This window comes from Pygocentrus nattereri, chromosome 14 (assembly GCF_015220715.1).
Source record: "Pygocentrus nattereri isolate fPygNat1 chromosome 14, fPygNat1.pri, whole genome shotgun sequence".
Classification (NCBI taxonomy): domain Eukaryota; kingdom Metazoa; phylum Chordata; class Actinopteri; order Characiformes; family Serrasalmidae; genus Pygocentrus; species Pygocentrus nattereri.
In genome coordinates this window covers 15,207,234-15,227,500 of record NC_051224.1, presented here as the reverse complement: position 1 = coordinate 15,227,500, position 20,267 = coordinate 15,207,234, and the positions used below count along the sequence as shown (strand labels likewise).

Sequence of the window (20,267 nt, the reverse complement as noted above, 5' to 3'; positions counted from 1 at the left end):
GTTGTCACTCTGGCTTTGTAGATGTTGTCAGCTCTTGTCGCTCTTCAGCTTTACCAGTAAGCTCTTTTAACCTGTTCCTTATCCTGTTTTTCCTTGTCCTTGCCGTTTCTTTTTCTTCCAGTCTCCTCCTTTCCTTTGAAATGTCCTTCTACATTTATTCATTTGATTTTCAGCTGTTTATGCTGTAAGTTTCCTCTTCTCAGCTTGAATATGAAGCCTCCTCCAGCTCTCACTGCAGCAGGTGCCCAATCAGCGTCTGCCTCCCACTTACTCTCTTCTAGTACTCTCTCCCTCCCTCTTTCGCTCTCTACTCACTCCTTCTGTCTCTTTCTCTTCCTTATTTTTACTCTTCCTTGTTCATTCTCTTTCCCTTTCTTCCTGTTTTTGCTGTCTCTCTTTCTCTTACAGTTTCTTTCTTTCTCCTTCTTTCTATCCCCTTCCTTTTTCTTACTCTCTCTCTTTTTCCTCTTTTCTGTTTTTGTGCCTCTCATCTTTCTCTTCCCTCTTCAGTCAGTGGTCAGCTCTCTCTCTTTCCTGGCACCAACATTCCTGGATTTTGTATAAAATATCTTTATCAAGCAGCACATTGTCATATTTCTCTTAAATCAGTATAAAAAGCACCACTAATAGAGTAAAGACGCTGCTGTCTTTTAGTGTAGAACATGTTTAAGAATAAACGTCATAAAAAATTAAGAATAAAAAATATTACATAAAACTTGTGCTATATGAAGTGCCAACCTGCTAGACTTGAAAACAACACTAATAAGAAAATGATCAATTAGAACTGATTACAACATGAGTTTTTGTCTTTGCTGATTCTGTTGATAGAGAGGGTCTGTAACTTTTAGTTATAGTGCAGAAGTGAGACCACCTTCTCTCATTTCCATTCAAAATATTAAGTACAAGTCATTCATGTGGAGATGTTTCTGAGGAGATTAGATGTAAGATTATCCAATTGTTTAGTGGAGGAGAAACTCAAATGAAAAATTTAAAAATGGAGTTAAAAAAATGTTTTATAAAATGTATACATTATAGAAGCCCTGGTTGACCCCAAAAACTGTCATCAGATAAACAGCACTTTGTCTCTGAGAGAAGATCTGAAAAAAATCCACAGGTGTGTCTGTCCATCCTTCCCCTGTGAGAAGACAACTCAACAATATGAGTCTGAAAGGATGTGTAGCTGTCAAGAAGCTCTGAAAAAATGGCTTTGAATTGAAGAACATTTGCAAATCCAACAAAGACGCTGCTGGTGTACTCAGAATAATGAACTGACCACCCCAGAGTCCAGACCTCACTGAATGTGTAATTGAGATTATTTTGATCATGCGAAGAAAAACATGCATCCAACGTCTAAGACCTGAACTTTGGATCAGCGTATAGAGCAGTGTTGGAGAGTTAGGTAGTAAAGCAGAATCAGTAGAATAAAAGTCCTGCAGCTGACAGAAAGCTGTACAAACCCACAGTGCAGGATGTAGTCTTCAGAATTTTATTATGTCCTGTGTTGCAGTTCCTCTGTACAGTATAATACATCTCTGCCATCTTGTGGCCTCACAGAACATCACATAAGAACACAGCCTACACAGACAGCCAGCAAGAGGGAATTTAGGGTATTAACAAATAACAAAACAAACAAATAAACAAACAAAAAAACATTTTGACATTAGAACGTACATTTTCATATATTTGACAACAATGACATTTTTACAATGTAAAGTACATTCTATTTTTTTCATAAACAGATATCAGTGGAGAATCAAAGGAATAGTCCAACATTTTCCTCAAAAACCTCTTTATTCATTTTCCCTTTCCGATTTGGCTGTGAACAATGTGGTAATAAAGTAAGACACCGTAGAAAAAAAGTTTGGACACTCCAGATGAAATGACATGTTTTGTTGTTCTGCAAATTTTAGTGCTCAGTTTCCATTTATTTCTGGCTTTCACAGTGGAACTGAAAAATAAAAATATAATATTTCTGCCACATTTTATGCATTTTTTTTTTCAAATATGTTACATTCAGCAAATAAATAGTAACTGTGTATTTAAATGTGCAGAAGTGTGTTCTCTGTAGAGGATGTGTTCACTTTCTTTTACTTAGAAAATCAACAAAACCTGTCATTTGACTAGGGAGCCTAAACTGTTTACCACGACTGTATGTACAAGCAGATTAGGAGAGATAATTTTTAGGTTAGGATGCTGTCATGCTAAAACCTTAACTGGTTTATGCTAAAACTGGATGCTAATCCCAACGTGGTTGGGATAGTGTAGTGGTTAACATCTCTGCCTTCCACCCTGTAGACTGGGGTTCAATCCCCACCTGGGCAAACACCCTACACTATACCAATAAGAGTCCTTGGGCAAGACTCCTAACACCGCCTTGGCCTACCTGTGTAAAAATGATCAAATTGTAAGTCGCTCTGGATAAGAGCGTCAGCCAAATGCTGTAAATGTAAACTGCGTTTGTTAAGTTGGCTTTTACATCATTTAAAAATGTCAGCTGCTCTTCACATTGTGTGAACATTTCATGATGAATGGACCAACAGAAATGATCCAAAATGACCTGGAATAAAATCTTGTTACATTGTCACATATACAGGTTTACTTCTTCATTTCTTCTGTAAAGTTGTGGAGGTTTGATTATGACAGTAATGCTTTCGCCTACTGAATTAAACCATGTTAAAATGGTCAAAAGTGGCCAAAAAAGCACAAGATTAAACAAAGTGTCAAAATCAAACACTTGCATCAACTGAATGGTACTGGGAATGAAAAATAATGATTGAAAGTGCAGTTTCTTTCCTTCACTCTGCTTTGCTGGTCAGTGCAGATACAATCAAACAGTTTGAGTAGCAGCAGATGAAACAAAAACACGGTCCACTGCAAGGGCATTCAGTACAGTCTTTTACTTACATGCTTTTTAGCATTAACTGATTTCATGAAATTCTTTAATGCATGTAAAACAACACCTTTGAAAAAAACTTTTTAACTCTTTGAAAGTTGCTGCAAACGTGTGTTTCATGATCGGTCTGAGGTTGAAACCTTTCTTCACTAAACACCTTGTGTGCTAACAGTGTGCACCCCCTGCTGGAGCCTTTAGCCTGCCTGACGGCAGTTTCAAAATAGAATTCTGTGCAGGACTATTTTTTCAGTCCTGCTCCCCCCTGCTTCCACAGAAAACATCCTTTACCGCCCATGCAGTACTGTCAAGATGAAGGGACAACAATTTATTTTATTTTTTTTTACTAAACATGTGAAACTGAAGGTCATTTTCCATCATATCTTACTTTAGAAGCTCACATTTCACAAAACATCATTATAAACTAACAAAACATTGAAAAGTGATGTGCTTGTAATGTTGGATTATTCCTTTAATGATGAACAGCTAGTCTAGTGCATTGTGTCAGGTCTTTTAAAGCTCTGCTGCTTATAGGGCTGAAGGCTTCACTCAGTTTACTTTCTGTGAACTCATAGTGTGTAAGAGTCCCTGACCTCAGACTGCTGCATCAGATACTCCAATGGTCTCTCCAGGTCGAGTTTAACAGGCGAGTGGACGGTCTCACGGTCGTGTAAGGGAGGGCGCCCTTCGCCCTCTTCGTTTCTCCGGCCCATGGTGAGGATGCCCGCTGCCTGGTTGCGTGTGCCGTGCAGCAGGTGCTGTAGGCGGTCTTGGTAGCGGCTCTCAGCAGCTTTCCGTTTCCCCAGTGTGAGGATGCCTGCTGCAGCGTCACTGCTCACGCGCACCGATTTGACATCTGTGGAGTTACTGGCTCCCGTGTGGCAAAGCAGCCCGTACAGGCCGCAGGCACGAGGCCTCCGCTCACAGCAGCCAGCCATGCCTTCAGACGCATGCATCACCTGCGCAAACAGCACGAGGAACAGCAACACCTGCACAAGAAGAAAAGTAAAAATCCGATTCTGTGAGTGCTGTGAAATACTTAGAGTAAAAGTAGCTGTCAAGAACAAGCCGAGCAGAGGCATAGCTGACGGTTGACCGGGGTGGCTTGCACCACCCTGGAAAGAAGCATGGCCACCTGTCTGCTCCATTCTAGAGAAACTTACCAACTCAGAATGAGTGATAGGAACCAGACTTCCGACGAGTTAATGCTTTTAAAAAAATCCTCACAGAAAATTCCTAATTGAAAAGGTTCTAAAAAACGCTGGCTAATGCCTGATACACTGTTTTGCAACAGCTTTGAGAAAGTTTTGGCATAAAACACATTTTACATCTTTTTTTTTTTTATAAAGTTGTTTATATATATATATATATATATAATATATATATACACACACACACACACACACACACACACACACACATACAATTAGAGCCACATAGTATACATTGTGTAGATTTGGTAGGTTTGGTGAAGCTATATGGTGCTAGAAAAAATCTATGCATTTCAATTGATAATTAACTTTGTGTTTTCATTTTTTTCTTTGCACAGGTGGAGATAAAACAACCAGAAAGACAGCATGAGACCTCTTCAAGTTCAAGGAAACAGACAAAACAGACAAAAGAAAACACAAACTTCACTTTGGCTTTTCTTCATGAAATGCAGAATGTGTCAAAACTAAAATCAAAATGTTTACTTTCTCATTTCTTTTTCAAAGCGATCGGCTGCAAATCTGACAAAATTTAAATGAAAATGCAAAATAAATAAATCAACAACAAAGTGACTGTGATTACGTTTTCTTCATGGGCACGCTTAAAGTGGCAGAATGAAAAAGAAAATGAAAACGAACATCAGCGCCACCTGCTGGAGATTCACTTTTCATTTTCCAGTTTTTGATTTCTTTTTCTATCTGACCAACATGCAAATATATGTTAATACAAACTGCTTGAGCTATACTTAAGTTATGGAAGTGTATAATACAACATTGGGCCCACAGGTGGGACCTGAGCCTTGCAGATCTATATAACATGATTCAACTCTGTGAACACTTCCAACCTTGTTTTAAAATATATTTTCATACATATTTTAATAATAATTATAATAATAGTAATTAAATATTTCAGATTTAATTGCTTCATGTTAGAAAAAAAGTCATGTTCCAACCACTTGGAATAGATCATTCAGTAAAAGACATTCAAAGTGAACTGTGCTGAATTTAAAAGAATCTGAATACAAACTGAGGCCAAATGACTGTCCCTCATATATTCTAATACAGTCTTATTTTAAAAACTTAAAAATCCTACCAATGCTTATGATGTCCATGGTAGCGAGTGCCAGAAACAATTCATTGTAACATGAGTAAAACATCAAAGTGCAAAACGTTGTCAATAGCTGAACGCAGGACAGGTCACGCATGCGAGCAGGTCTTACCTTGGCTGTGGAGATGGTCATGTGCCTGACTGCGCCGTTGGGCTTGATGTGGGCACCTGTCATCCTAGGTTAAGGCTTTGAATTCTGTCCACTCTTCAATAGACACGATAGCCCTTTATATACAGACCCTCTGCTGCAGCCTTCATTGATAAGCTCATACAAAATTAGCTTAATAAAGACGAGCGCCTGATGCTGCCGTTCTGTTCCACCTCTTTTGTTATCGTGTTGCTCATTTAAGGTCAGATTGTTAGGTTTCTTATTGGAGTCGGTCATTAATGGACTAATTGGCGTGGATGGCTCTGTCGATGTATCCAGGGAGCTTCAAGGACAGTCCAGGAACAGCAGCATCGTATCTGCTCACACTTTGTTAGCGCGTGCCATTAGAATTAGCAGGTCAAGGACAATAACATAATTAGCAGCTAGTGTAAATAGGGCCAAGATTGAGGAAGGAGAGCCAAACAAAAAGGGCGCGGAGTCACCACAGCTGTGCAGAAGATAAAGGATAATGAGGAAACAGGAGAGAAGGCTTTTGTGTGGAGGAGAAGGTCAGAGAGCATTCAGAGATATTGACCGAATGACATATCACTGCCGTTAGAAATACTGATAGAACATTCTAATCAGGTTCTTTCACAAATGACCATAAAGGCCAGAGCACACCTAGCAAGCTAACTCCCAACAAACATTAAAAACTATGTATATTTGGTTGGGGATCCAAAAGCTCTGTAAAAAGTGGTTCTGCAAGGGATCTTTAGAAAAGACAAAGGTGGCATACTGTTGCTGTCCAAAGAAAATCAAGTACCTCCAAAACAGTTACTTCACAGGACAGAAAACATTCTTTACCTTCAATATATGTTAATGGAAAGAGCTTTTTGGGGCATTTCTATTGGTCCAATCATCACAAAATTCACACAACATAAAGGATAGCTGTCATGTTCAAATGATGCAGTAAAAATAGCAAAAAAAACGGAGATACATGATTTCCATTTGACAGCGGCGATATAGAACTGTGAACACTCAAAGAACCAGTTGAATGATTTAATGATTCTTTGTCTATGGTTCTTAAGATTTTTAATTGAATGGTTCATTTCTATGATGAAAAACAATCAAAGAGCCATTTGACTGGTCCTTTACAGCACCTAAAAGTCAAAAGCACATTTTTGGTACATTTTTTAGAACTGTTGTTGGAAAGTGGGGGGAGAAGGTTCTCTCCCTATTCAAGCTGTTCTAGACTTTTCCTCCTGGTTCACACTGTTTTAGAATGTTCTTCCTATTGACGCTGTTCTAGAATGTTCCATAATTTGCACTATTCTGTGATGTTTTCCCCCTTCTACATTGTTTTAGAAATGTTCTCCTATCATTTCCACTGTTCTAAAATGTTCTCCCTAAATTTACATAGTCTAAAATCTTTTGTCTTATTCATACCGTTCTACGAAAGTTCTTCCCTCATTCACACTGTTCTATAATGTTCTGCGCTCATTCACACAGTACTAGAATTCTCCCCTTGTTCACACTGTTTTAGAATGTTCTCTCCCATTCATACTGTTCTAGAATGTTCTTCCTATCCACACTGGTCTAGAATGTGTAATCTAGGCATAGATTTGTATATTGGGCATGTCTTTCTACCTTGTTTAACCTGCCATTTGTATGTGGTCGTTCTCCTCAGTCTACCTTCCCTTGGGTAACTCTAATTAGTTTCGGTCAACACTGATTTTAACTAACTAAAATCAACGTTCAGCCAGTTAAGTCAATTGTGGTTCTGTGGTGGCTAGACGCTGCAGTGACTGCTGTTGGGTTAAAATGTCAGCATTTGACAAGATGGTCCAGAGCAGTATTAAATGGTTTAAGATATTATTTTCTTATATTTCTTATATTATATTAATGTTTGTGCAACACAATATGAATTTGTTACAATTATGGCTTTGTGTTTTTTTTTTTTATTGAGTTAATTCACCTTGAGTGGTAAGATTTGTGTAAAGGCAGTGAATTTATTGCGGCAGAGCTCTCAATTACTTAACTGTATTGAGTTAGTACGACTATTACATATCAGTCCAAAGTCCTCAGTCTTTTTAAAATGAACAGAATGAATAAAGTTAGTACAATTTGCTCAAGCTACTGTGTGTACAACAATAAATATGGGAAATTATTTATAGTCAAAAGAGTTGAGCTGAAGTGAAGTTTATATGGTTTAAGGCATTTGGTTCTCACAAACCATTTGAGGTCACTTAACACATCGGGTTTTACAGTTTATTATCCATGTAATAAATTTGTTGGAAGAAAAATGGAATTTGTTCTTAGGCCTATTGGTTACTTGAGTATCCATCCATCCATCCATCCATGCAGCCATCCAGCCATCCAGCCATCCATTTTCTAAGCCGCTTCTCCGTCAGGGTCGCGGGGGGATGCTGGAGCCTATCCCAGCAGTCTTTGGGCGGAAGGCAGGATACACCCTGGATGGGTCGCCAGTCCATCGCAGGTACTTGAGTATCCACAGTAAGCAAATTATTTTAACCCATATTTGTGGTTGTCACTGCCCACTACTGGATTAAAGGTCTCCAGGGATGAAAATATTGTTTTGAAAAATGTAAAAAAAAAAAAAAAAAAAAAAAAAAAACCCAAAACAAATAACATGGTGACTGTAGTTCCAAAATATGTTTAAGGCTAAAAATCTAATCATTTGCTGTTGCTCTTTGATTCAGTATAGTGGTCAACAGGCAAACTATAAAGAAATGTAGAATTAGGCTTTTGACTTGAATTAATTGCTTAAAATTTAATATATGAATATATGAATATATGAATGGGCAGTCGTGGGCTGGAGGTTAGGGATCTGGCCCTGTGACCGGAAGGTTGCCGGTTCAATCCCCAGCGCCGACAGTCCATGACTGAGGTGTCCTTGAGCAAGACACCTAACCCCCAATTGCTCCCCGGGCGCCGTGGATAGGGCTGCCCACCGCTCCGGGCAAGTGTGCTCACTGCCCCCTAGTGTGTGTGTGGTGTTTCACTTGCATGGATGGGTTAAATGCGGAGATGGAATTTCCCCGGTTGTGGGATCAAAACAGTATCACAAATAACAAAAAATAACAAATAACAAACTATAAGTACAAAAACGTTGTATTCATATTGAAAGGTTCTAACTAAACATTCCTCCTGGACCATTAGCTGGAAGAAAACCTTCAAAGTAATAGTGCTCCTACTGTGTGATTACTAAGCTTAGTATATGTTTTTGTCCTGGTGGCATTTAGGTGAATGCCTTAAAAGGGTCATTTCAGTTTTGAAAAGAAAAAAAAACGTACAAATTTCAATGCTTGGAATGTAAACAAAGTCATTCAGAGTGTTTTGAAGTCAACTTGTTGATTGTAGAGGAACTTACTATTTTTCTATACAATGGCGAAGCTGGGAACCAAGGGTCACAGTGTCAACAACGCAGTTACAGCCATTTTATTTACTATTCAAAACGACCAGTGAATCTACATGTGTCTGATGAGTTTCTACACGTAATACGATAATGGTAAAATAGTGTTTATTCTAAAAATGTCTTCTTTTAGGACTGTTTTACTTTACACAGGGATAGGATGTAAACGTGTACAAATATTGGGAATACAAATTCAGAATCCAGATATTAAGTATCTGTATTCAGTCAGTTTTCAGTAAACAGTTTCCGTTTATCTTAGGTGAATACTTTTAGAATACATACCCACTAAATCTAAAAAAACTATACTTATGTATATATTTTTGAAGTTCCTGCCAAAGCCTGAGCAGACTGATAAATCAATGTTGGTTATTAATGTCAGTGTTACTAATCTTTTCTGATCTTATTCTGTGATGTTTTCCCCCTTCTACATTGTTTTAGAAATGTTCTCCTATCATTTCCACTGTTCTAAAATGTTCTCCCTAAATTTACATAGTCTAAAATCTTTTGTCTTATTCATACCGTTCTACGAAAGTTCTTCCCTCATTCACACTGTTCTACAAAGTTCCCCCCTCATTCACACTCTGTTTCAATTTCACACAAATTCAGAATCCAGATATTAAGTATCTGTATTCAGTCAGTTGTTGTTGTGTGAAATTGTTCTGCACAATTACCTTTTACTTCAGCAGATAAAAGAATGGTAGCACTGACACATTTTAAAGAGACGTGGATCAAGACGTCTATTCCCTAGAAGTCCATGTTAATTTCACCAAGATGGTGAATCAAATTCTAAAATTCTTTTAAATAAGTTGGTCAGATAAAACATTGGAAATCTTTTCTTTATACTTTTGTCAGTTAAAATAGATACAAGAGAATGAACAAATCACACATTCTTGTTTTATCACATTTTACAAAATGTCCCAACTTTTCTGGAAACAGCGTTTGTATTTTCAGGATTGGGACTTCATGCTCACATCAAATATCTCATAGAATGACACGTCACTGTTCATTCTCACGGTGCACTTTTGTTTTCTTCAGTCTCAGTCCACTCACCCTTAACCGTCTCTGCATAACAGTTTAAAGAACAACTCAGAGAAAGATGACCGTCATCTTAGGCATCCATAAGGAAGATAATTCCAGGCTTTGGACACTGTGGACAGTTTCTCTCAATGATCTTGTTAAAGCATTAAAGCAGTGACCTCTGCCTCACCTGTGAAAAACAGAAATCAAGCATTTCTCTGTTTTAGCCTGTAACCTTAAACATCCTGTGCACTTTTAATTCAATTTAACTGTTGTTACTGCTATCATCTGTTGTTGCAGTATTAATATCTGAATTGGCTGATCAACTGGAAGTTACTGACTTTTGATGCCTGATTTGCCACTTTTCTCTGCTCTATGTCATTGTAACTCTAAGATTCTGTTGTCTGATCATTTCTATATGTTAAAAAAAATCTTGAATCATAGTATGTGCAAGCTGTAGTGAGAGCTGAATGATTTGGGGAAAATATCTAATTGCAATTTTTCTGACCAATATTGCAATATGGATTTAAATGCAGTTATCTTCTATAAATTAATATAAATTACAGACGAACAGAATATCCACTTTTTCTTGCTTGAGGTGCTGGAACACTGAGTGAGCAAGAGTACTATTTAGTGATTATCACATATACATGCATCAAACTCATCTACAGGCAGTTGACAACCTCTGTATGCTTTGTTGAAATTCCTCATTTAAACCTTGTTAATATATATTTTCTATAATAAATATTACCGATCTTGTGATTTAAATATAAAAGCGATTAATATGTCAGGTCTAGCTGTAGAACAATATCTGCCTTCAAACGGCATCATTACTTAACTTCCTACTCTTGTATGAACATTACCAAAAAACATGCCCTGGTCACGTCCCCTTTGTTTGTAGGAATCTTTTGAAGACATGGGAACACAGCAAAATGTGTCCCTGAAGCGGCCCTGAACAGAGGTTTCCTGACAGGGGCAGAAGTGACCCAAAAAAAAAAAAAACTTTAAGTAGAGTTCCCAAACATTTTCATTGGGTTTTCATTACTACCCTAGTCAAGCTGATAACAATAATCACATGTAGCTCTTTGTACTTCTATCACGAGCTAACATCTTTCACCTTTACCGTTACTGCCAGGTTAGCAGGTTAAATAAGCTCAGTAATACAGCAGTAACCACTACAAAGTAATGTTTCATTTTATTTGCCTAAACTGAACTTAACAGACGCACCACACATGCAAGACTAATGTACCTAAACTCGTTAAAGGGATTAACCAGGGATGCCAGGTCCAGCAAATTAAACCGCAAAAGAAATTGTAAATTGCACATAAATAATACTATTCAAAATGCCCAATTGTATGTATTATATGTAAATCTATTGCTCTGGGCAGTAAATGTTATTAAAAAAACAAATACAAACACACAAATAAAGAATACATTACTTTTAACCTTACCATACCATCCCATGCATAGGCTGAATCTCACATGGCTCCCTATTCCCTACATAATGTATAACATAGGCCTTATAAGTTATAATGTATAACTTATAGCTCCTGCACTCAAACAGTGCACACTACTGCACACAGTTCATTACATTCACTACATTCACTACAGGACGTCAAGGCTCCATAATTCACATTATACAGACAGGAGGCAGCCATCAGATATTCAGCACTAGCTCAGCTCAAACTCATCAGTCCTTCATTAAATTATTCAACAAATCCACTCTAAACTGCAGTGAGAAATCAGGAATCAGAGCTGCGTTCCTGTTTTCTTCTAAACAGCATATTAATAACCAGCAAAAACACATTTACTGCCAACATTAATTGTTTTAAACAGTTTTCTAGGCTGCCTGTGACTTCTGTACAGCTCTTTATTTAAGGTACATTACTGCAGAGATTATTTCACTAACCACTGAACATTATAACTTGTCCCAATACTTCTGACAGACGTCAGTAAACGTTTAGTTTCCGCCTTTGTTTCTGTTTGCCCTGACTAGCTAGTTTAGTTAGCTAGCTAGCTAACGGTTACTACCTCTCTCTCTCTCTGACTCTGCTTCTCCCTCATGATCTTGAATAACTCTTTCTCTGTCTGCTGTACTCCACTGCACCTGTACTCCACTGCACCTGCCCGTGTCCTCACATTCACGGCTATTCAGTCAGGCGGCGACTCCTCGGCTGCGGCTAATTCTGAAAGGAGCTTCATTTTCAAACGAGCCCAATTTGGCCTGAAAATCGCGAACCTCTCTGTCTGCGCTCTCTGTCCTCGGGTTTACAGCTATTCAAACACTCCTACGACGATTCGTTTATCCGCTCACAAAGACGTTCATTTTCTCCTGTCTGTAATCAGCCGTTTTGGCCGCCACCGCCGTTTTCAAACGAGCACAGCAACAGCGACCCTGCGGACGCTTAACGCTAGGTTAGCCAGCTCAGCTAAACCTCCTGTTAGCCTACACTAAATCACTGAAGTTAGCTTACTACTGTTAGCTCGCTGCTACTAACACCACTATTCGTAATAAAGAAACTAAATGCAAACTAAGCCGTTTTCACCGCAGCAAAGCCGCAGGTATGTGAAAAATAAAAGCAACTCATTAGCTAAAGCTAAACATGAAGACACGGCGTGAGCAGGGACTTCGGGGCGGCCGGGCTGGGACCTTCCTGTGAGGTTCGGTGTGAACGCGCTCAGATTCAAACAGGGATTCTGGACATTCACTGGCTGAACAGACCACGACTGTAAAACAGCTAAACACTCACCGGCCACTTTATTAGGTGTTCAGTGGCTTGTTAACATAAATAGCCAACCAGACAATCATGGGATCATGGAAAAGCAACAGTAACTCAAATAACCACTTGTTACAACCGAGAAATGCAGAACACCATCTCTGAACGCACAACACGTCGAACCTTGAAGAAGATGGGCTACAGAAGCAGAAGACCACACCGGGTGCCAATCCTGTCAGCTAAGAACAGGAAACTGAGACTACAATTCACACAGGCTCACCAAAATTGGACAACAGAAGATTGGAAAAATGTTGCCTGGTCTGACGAGTCTTGATTTCAGCTGTGACATTCAGATGGTGGGGTCAGAATTTGGCGTAAACAGCATGAAAGCATGGATCCATCCTGCGTTGTATCAACGGTTCAGGCTGCTGGTGGTGGTGTGATGGTGTGGGGGATATTTTCTTGGCACACTTTGTGCCCCTTAGTACCAACTGAGCATAGTTTAAATGCTGCAGCCTACCTGAGTATTGCTGTTGACCATGTCCATCCCTTTATGACCACAGTGTACCCACCTTCTGATGGCTACTTCCAGCAGGATAATGCACCACGTCACAAAGCTCATATCATCTCAAACTGGTTTCTTGAACATGACAATGAGTTCACTGGACTCCAATGGCCTCCACAGTCACCAGATCTCAATGCAGTAGAGCACCTTTGTGATGTGGTGGAACGGGAGATTCGCATTGTAGATGTGCAGCCGACAAATCTGCAGCAACTGCGTGATGCCATCATGTCGATATGGACCCAAATCTCTGAGGACACCTTGTTGAATGTATGATCTGAAGAATTCAGGCAGTTTTGAAGGCAAAAGGGGGTCAAACCTTTTACTTTATTACCTAATAAAGTGTCTGGTGAGTGTATTTGTCTATTTTTACACTGATAACTATTTTTTCCCTGTTAACTGTATTTTTTACAATAGAAACTACTAAATTCACACTCAAACCTCTTAAAAATTGTACTACCATGTTAAAAAAGTGGATCTTATCATTTAAAATAAGACTGACTGTAATTTTACAGCAGATTTATTGAAAAAGTTGATTTTTCCTGTATTTTAAAGGTATATTCTCTCATCATGAAAAATACAGGAAAAAATTCCAAAGTCTGTAAAACAAAATTTTTTTGTGTACTTTTCAAACGTCTGGTTCCTGTTATTAACATGACAACTTTTTAAAAATCAAGTAACAATTTCCTGTGTAGTTAATACTTTGTTCACTGTTCTTCTGCAAGGATAAGAGCACAGAGTCCTTTCTTCTAAAACTGGTTTATGTTGGGAAAAAAAATTCTTCTGGCAAGTCCTCCTCCAGGGGTTCAGTTGTGTAGGTTCATCATGACATTTCTTTACTTCTTAAACTGCATGGCCCTTAATAATGCCTTTAATAATAATGCCCTAATTGGAAGTGTGAAGCTACTTTTAATAACCATTAGCTGACTTATAATGATCAACAATACCTTCTCTTATCTGTGTGTTTCTCTTATCTGTGTGATTCTCTGTTGAAGGGTGTTTGGCTTGCGTTTCACCTCACATTCATAAATATATAGAACATTTATCAACATTAGATCAGTTAGAGAAAGAAGGGGGAACATTTCACTGCTATTGGAACAAAACCTCGTATCTCCAAAATGAAAACAGAAGAAGGAAGAAAACTACTTTACTTTTAATGTAAGTCAATGTAACCAGATTCCCATGTAATTTTGGGCCATTTCTTTTAATCCATTCATCATGAAATTTACTTATAATGTAAAGGGCAAAAGGCATTTTCAACTTACGTCAGAAAGTGAAAAACGACAAAAACGGAGATACAAGGATTTGTTGACAGCGGCGATTTACAATTAGGCTAAAGCATAATTGTGCATGAGTCTAACGCACAAAACAATGAAACATAAACCTACATACAGGGCTGAAACATCATGCTGACGGTTTTGTTTTTATAGCACAGAACCACATTTTGTGGTTGTATTATTATTATTATTATTATTATTACTGTTCCAACAATAATAATTTAAACAAAAGTTACTGAATTTAACATGGCATATTTGCATTAAATATTTCATGGTTTTATAAATGATTATTAAACATAACAGAACAGATCAGCTGCAAAACACATAAATTCATCTCCAGGAAGGCGGCCAACAGTGCTGCTTGTTTCTAGCAATTACTGTAGATAGCATGTAATGCTAGCAAATCAGTGAATCTCCAGTGAATACCTTTTATCTTTATGATGAAAATGCTATTTCTGCTACAATGAAGCAACGTCTCACTCTAGAGGGTTTCTATACGGTCTATATTTCTTGCCCTATATTTGTGTGTAAGCATTTCTACAGGAGATCCCGTAAAATGTAATTTCTAATAAGTAAGTATTTTTGTTTTAATAACTGTTCGTTTTATTTTTTTTATATTAATGATATTTAGAAAATATTTTTTATTTAGATTTCTGTCACTCACAGACAATTTGAAGTTTGTTATTTATATATATATATATATATATATATATATATATATATATATATATATATATATATATATATATATATATATATATATATATATACACATACATACATACATATACACACACACACACACACACCCACACATCACTTCCATTGAAATGTGTATTTCTTACCACGCACATGCATCTGAAGGTGTTTTGGAAATGTGCACTACTGTATGAAATAAATGACAGGAAACAATCATTTCTAGTGCCATATCACTTTATAATATATTATGGACTTTATAAATGAGGGAAATCAAATGAGGTGTTATTCGCAGACGTCAACACCAACTGCTCTTCTCCAAAACCCGCCCCCAACCCACACATTCTTCACTCACCCCGCCTTGCAGTGAGGTCTCAACCAACAAACCACAGGTACATCATGACATCACTGTGTATGCACAGTTCATGATTATAAAATAACCGCAATATTAATTATTATACCTACCCACAATAGTAACAGTAGTAATTACAATAATCACATTGTTCACAAACAGCATATTCTCTCAGAGGTGAAGTGTTCTGAGCTAGACTGTAAAGTGTCCTTTAATTAGATCTAAAATGATTTATTTCATTTATCAATTATTTGCTTATCTGCTTCTCAGTGCTGCTTAAAGTTTGACTGACAGCAAAGATTTCCCAGAGTTCTCTGCGCTTAGTCCATCGCAAAAGGATAAGTCCAATTTCCAGTTTAAACGTTATGGAGAGGTTTTTTTTTTTTCCTTTTTTTTTTTTTTTTAAACTCAAAATTAAGACAGACGCACGACACTCACACTCACGCACCAACTTTCACTCACTGTACCCCTGGATAAAAGTTTGATTGAAAGGACCAAAGTGTAAATGTAAAATAAAACAAATAAAAACATGAATTATAACACCTGACAAATGTGCAGAGGCCCCCAAACATCATCCGGACCAGCAGGGGGAGCCAAAGGGAAGAAGAGTCTTTTGTTCAGTGGCATTGCTGACTCTTTGTTTATGTGTGTGTGTGTGTGTGTGTGTGTGTGTGTGTTGATATTTGAGGAGGTACATCTTTGTCTTTTTTAAAACCGGTTTTGTCTCTTTCTAACTTATTTACTTGTCTTGCTCACTTTATCAGTCTTATTACTCAACATCAGTGCTTTTAACACTGACCGATGAAAAAGCAGGGAGGGAATATATTCCTGTCTTCACTGATTATTTGTGCGACATTCCTGGCCTGCACAGCTTTGCTTTGGGCTGAATATCTAGTTATTTATGATGCATCTGTGAAGTGACCTGAGGTATGAGAAATGCTCTGTAAAACTCAGGGCTCATATACTTTTGAAACTTTCATTAGTTTTTATTTTTTAATTTAGTTTTTGTGCTTTAACAGTTTTGGCTTTGCTTTTATTTTCTTTCTTTCCTTTCTTTTGCTACTGTAGCAAAATAGCATTAGCTATTATTAGCTATATATGATCCACCACCCAAATAATACCTGCTCTGTGGTGGTGGTCCTGTGGAAGTCCTGACCACTGAAGAACAGGGTAAAAGCAGACTTACAGAGGAACAGGTAGTCTACAGTCTGTAACTGTAGAACTACAAAGTGTACCTATATGGTGAAAGGAGCTGATAAAATGGACAATGAGTGTAGAAATGAGGTGGTTTTAATGTTATGGCTGATTAGTGTGTGTGTGTGTGTGTGTGTTTATGTATATAGAACTAAACTGCAAAAATGTTTTTTGAATGTTTTTTGATGTCATGAAAACATATTTACATATTCTCCTCAGCTTGGAAAACATTAATAACCACCTGCCTAATATGTTGGTCCTGTGCGTGCTATAAAAACAGCTGCAACCTGCCGAGGCATGAACTCTTTAAGGCCTCTGCGACAGCTTATTTAAATAATATTAAGGGATAAAGAGAGGCTAAAATGGTCATTTAAAATGAATTAGGACTGCTTTTGTGTAATAAGCCCTTTAAGTATTACATAGGTAATGTAACATTATTTAGTTTTAGTTAGCTTTTCTGTGGACCTTATAATTTATATCCTTTTTAAATGAGCTAGTTTTATTTAACAACATTTTTTTCACTGCTTGTTTTCGTTTTCAGGATATTATTTATTTATTATAGATGTAGATGCAGATCATGGTTAAAGGTTAGGTTTAGGGCTTCATGGTTAAACTGGGCAAATGTATTAGATAACAATGTAGCAGTGTGTTTCCCAAAAACAAGAATGTGAGGAATGGACATCCTTGGGAAGACTGTTCTTGGCGAATTATCTAACAGGAACAAACTTGCAAGAACATGTGAAGGTAGAATGAGAACGCACCTAGAGTTGGCTAACATTTAGCATCAGAAATGTAAAACGAAACACTTTTGTACAATATCTGAAAGGCAGTCTGAAGGGACCATTTATTTGCAAATGTGATTTTACTATAATATACCCAAAGACTAGCTCAAAAATTTCTGATTTTTCTTTGTTTTTCTTTTCTCCAAAAAGCAGATTTAGTTGCAACATATACCTAAAATTAGAGAATTTAAACACAGCTGTGGGTCTGAATAGCATCATTCATGATCACAATGCTGTTGCAATAAATCACAGGACTATCAATTCATTCCTGTTGGCAAGTCATCAACTGATGCCTCCTCTATATTCTGAGGTGACCCAAGAACATTTGTGGATCTTTAGAATTTTATTTGTACTTGCACACTGGGACTTGGGCAGTTTAAGCAAATAAGAATGCTTTTTGAGAAACATTCTCTGTGTTTGGGATTTGGGCCAGCCAGAATTTGTATAGAAGCCTAAGGCAGCATTCACCATCTTCTCACTACAGCTCAGAGCTGTGCAGGTCAGTGGAGTCCTTTAACCTTAGAAGTCACAGTTATTGCCGGCAATAACTAAGCACTGTGTAATTTTATATATACAATTTTTCTCTCGTGGCTTACTGAAACTGCGGGAAATGCTGATTTCTGAACTTTCAATCAATACCACCTTTGTATTCGTGGTAGGAGATATTTTACTACAATTGGAATTTGATGAAAAGATATATTTGTGCGTACAGTCTTACATTACATTTCAACACTAATAACTCAGCTTCTAAGGGGTTAAATCTCTCTCCTCCTCCTGCTTTTTCAGTCTTTTCTCATTTCATTCTCTCTTTCCCAAAACTACTGCTTTGAACCTTCCTGAGATCGGTTATTCCTCCCTCTGTGTGTGTGTGTCAGTGTGGTGTGCTGGGCTCCGTGTCTGGCGGCTCTGTCTCTGGGATGGTGTGCAGGGGACCATGGGGTCTTGGGTGGGGGGGCAGCAGGGGCGAGGCAGGGGAGGTGGATGCTCCGTTCTTGGCCAGGCCGCATGAGTGAGCCGCACATTGGATCTGCCTCAGAGTATCCACTGCCTCGCCTTTAGCGTGCTTCAGCAAATCCGCCTGACCCTGAGGGAGGGAGGCAGGGGGGGAGAGAGAGAGAGAGAGAGAGAGAGAGAAAGAAAATATTGGCCATCTGGATATACATTAGCAGAGAAATTGTGTTGATATCAGTACCCTGCTACTGTTGTGCAGAAGAGGAGATATTTTATTATGATTTGAATTGATGAATAATTATTGTTGCATGCATAGTCTTACTTTGTGGAAAGAAAAATATTGTTTACATTTTACATCAAAACAAAGAAAAAAGTTGGAAGTGCAAAATGTACCAGTGTAAATTGAATGTAAATAATCTGAACAATGGCCAAATTATGTTATGGTGATTTTTTAAGTGAAAATAAGTTAGCATGTTCTCTACAAGCAACACACTTATATATGCCATTTTTTCTGCAAGTGTTAGGATTCAATTTTTATTGATTTGTTGAGTATATTAAATGTAAAAATGCTCTAATTTTTCACAGGCAACATTTTAGATTTTAAACCCCCACCCCAATATGCTAAGCAAACAGTAATTGTGTGTTAAAATGTGCAAAAGTCTGTTCTCTGTAGAGAATGTGCTCACTTATTTTCACTTAGAAAATGTATAATTTGACCAGGGGTGCCCACCATTCGCATACAGCTCCAACCGTGTGCTTAATCATGCAGCTCTATTTAAACCATACAACAAAACAATAATAACCAAGATTTAAGGGTTGATTACAAAAGTCAAGTTAGCTTTACAGGACAAATCCTTAACATTAGGTCAAAGGGAAAGATGTCACAGTTCCTACTAGGCCGGGGGTGTCCAATCTCTTTAACTGAGGGCTGGTGTGGCCGCAGGTTTTCACTCCAAACACGCTAAAGCACACCTGATTCTACTTGTTTAATCAGTTAGTCTTAGTCTTCAAGCATTTCACACTGGGTGACCTCCTGCTTTGTTGGAGTGAAAACCCTGTACTAGGTGGTAAATATCACTGAGCTGCAGTGAGCTCCTCCCGCCTGCAGGGGTCACTGTGATACAACACATCACCCAGCCTGTTTAGACTGCAACACTGCGGACAGCAGCACAGCTGTAGTGCAGCAGCAGTGACTTACAATCCTCCTCCGTGCCCTTCATAAATCCTCCGCTCTCTATGGGAGCACTCCAGAGATGGAGGGATGCTGGAAGGCAGCGGAAGGAGGTAGCAATCAGGGCAGACAGGCTGAGCGTGTATGTGCGTGTGTGGATGCGGGTGCCAGAAATAGGAGGCGTCAGTGGGTTTGTGAGCATGTATGCAAGTTATTAAGTGAGTGAGTGAATAGGACTGTGTGTGTGAGTAAATCAGTAAGTATGTCCTTGAGAGTGGCATTGAGGCTGGGACTAATTAATGGAGGCGCCTTAAATCCTGACCACACATACACAAAGCACATGGATGCGTACACTCCTTCAGCTCTCGGCAATGACACTGGGCCTCTTTACTCCTTGGGTCTATAAAGCAAATTAAAAGTGGAGCTAGGACACAATAAACTTCAGTGAAATGCCTGCAAATGCAGCTGGTACAAAAACGTGAGAAGGAAACCCAAAGGAGGCTCACAGTCTTGTGCCCAGTCTTGTGGCATATTACATTTTTTTTAGTTATACATTTTGTTATACATGTGTTATACATTATTAAATCACTGCTGTTGGAACCAAACCTTGTATCTGCAAAATGACAACTTTACAGGAGAAGAAAAAAAAACATACTTTACTTTTAACGTAAGTCAATGATACCAGAGTTTCCATTAAATGAAAGTCATTCTGAGCCTTTTATTTTGGTCCATTCATTGTCAAATTTACACACAATGTAAGGTATTTTCAAAATGTGTCCAAAACTGAAAAAAATGGAGATATGATGTTTTATTCCGACAGA

The 20,267-nt window shown here is 38.1% G+C and overlaps 3 protein-coding genes and 1 long non-coding RNA gene across 4 annotated transcripts in view; all 4 read right to left on the bottom strand.

Annotated features, from left to right (window-relative positions):
* The window catches only part of kcnh4a (potassium voltage-gated channel, subfamily H (eag-related), member 4a), a 58,237-nt gene extending 58,024 nt beyond the window's left edge, over positions 1–213 (bottom strand). The window contains exon 1 of the mRNA XM_017721237.2: positions 1–213. This exon is cut by the window's left edge and continues 586 nt beyond it. The gene's annotated coding sequence lies outside the window, so the exon portion shown is untranslated.
* Positions 214–1,509: 1,296 nt separating this feature from the next.
* On the bottom strand, positions 1,510–5,405 carry hcrt (hypocretin (orexin) neuropeptide precursor). Its single transcript, XM_017721238.2, has 3 exons — positions 5,319–5,405; positions 3,484–3,879; positions 1,510–1,575 (listed from the first exon to the last, which is right to left on the bottom strand). Exons 1-3 carry the CDS (start codon positions 5,379–5,381, stop codon positions 1,549–1,551), a joined length of 486 nt encoding a protein of 161 aa, XP_017576727.2. The 5' UTR covers positions 5,382–5,405; the 3' UTR covers positions 1,510–1,548.
* A 4,209-nt stretch (positions 5,406–9,614) lies between these two features.
* LOC108441617 lies at positions 9,615–12,144 on the bottom strand. Its single transcript, XR_001858955.1, has 2 exons — positions 11,984–12,144; positions 9,615–9,934 (listed from the first exon to the last, which is right to left on the bottom strand). It is a non-coding gene; the product is annotated as an uncharacterized LOC108441617 (long non-coding RNA).
* Positions 12,145–15,215: 3,071 nt separating this feature from the next.
* si:ch211-210g13.5 (inactive phospholipase C-like protein 2) overlaps positions 15,216–20,267 on the bottom strand; it is a 132,767-nt gene continuing 127,715 nt past the window's right edge. Inside the window, exon 6 of the mRNA XM_037544766.1 lies at positions 15,216–18,408. Coding sequence (XP_037400663.1) covers positions 18,196–18,408 — 213 coding nt within the window. The 3' untranslated portion in view covers positions 15,216–18,195. The remainder of the gene's footprint in view (positions 18,409–20,267) is intronic.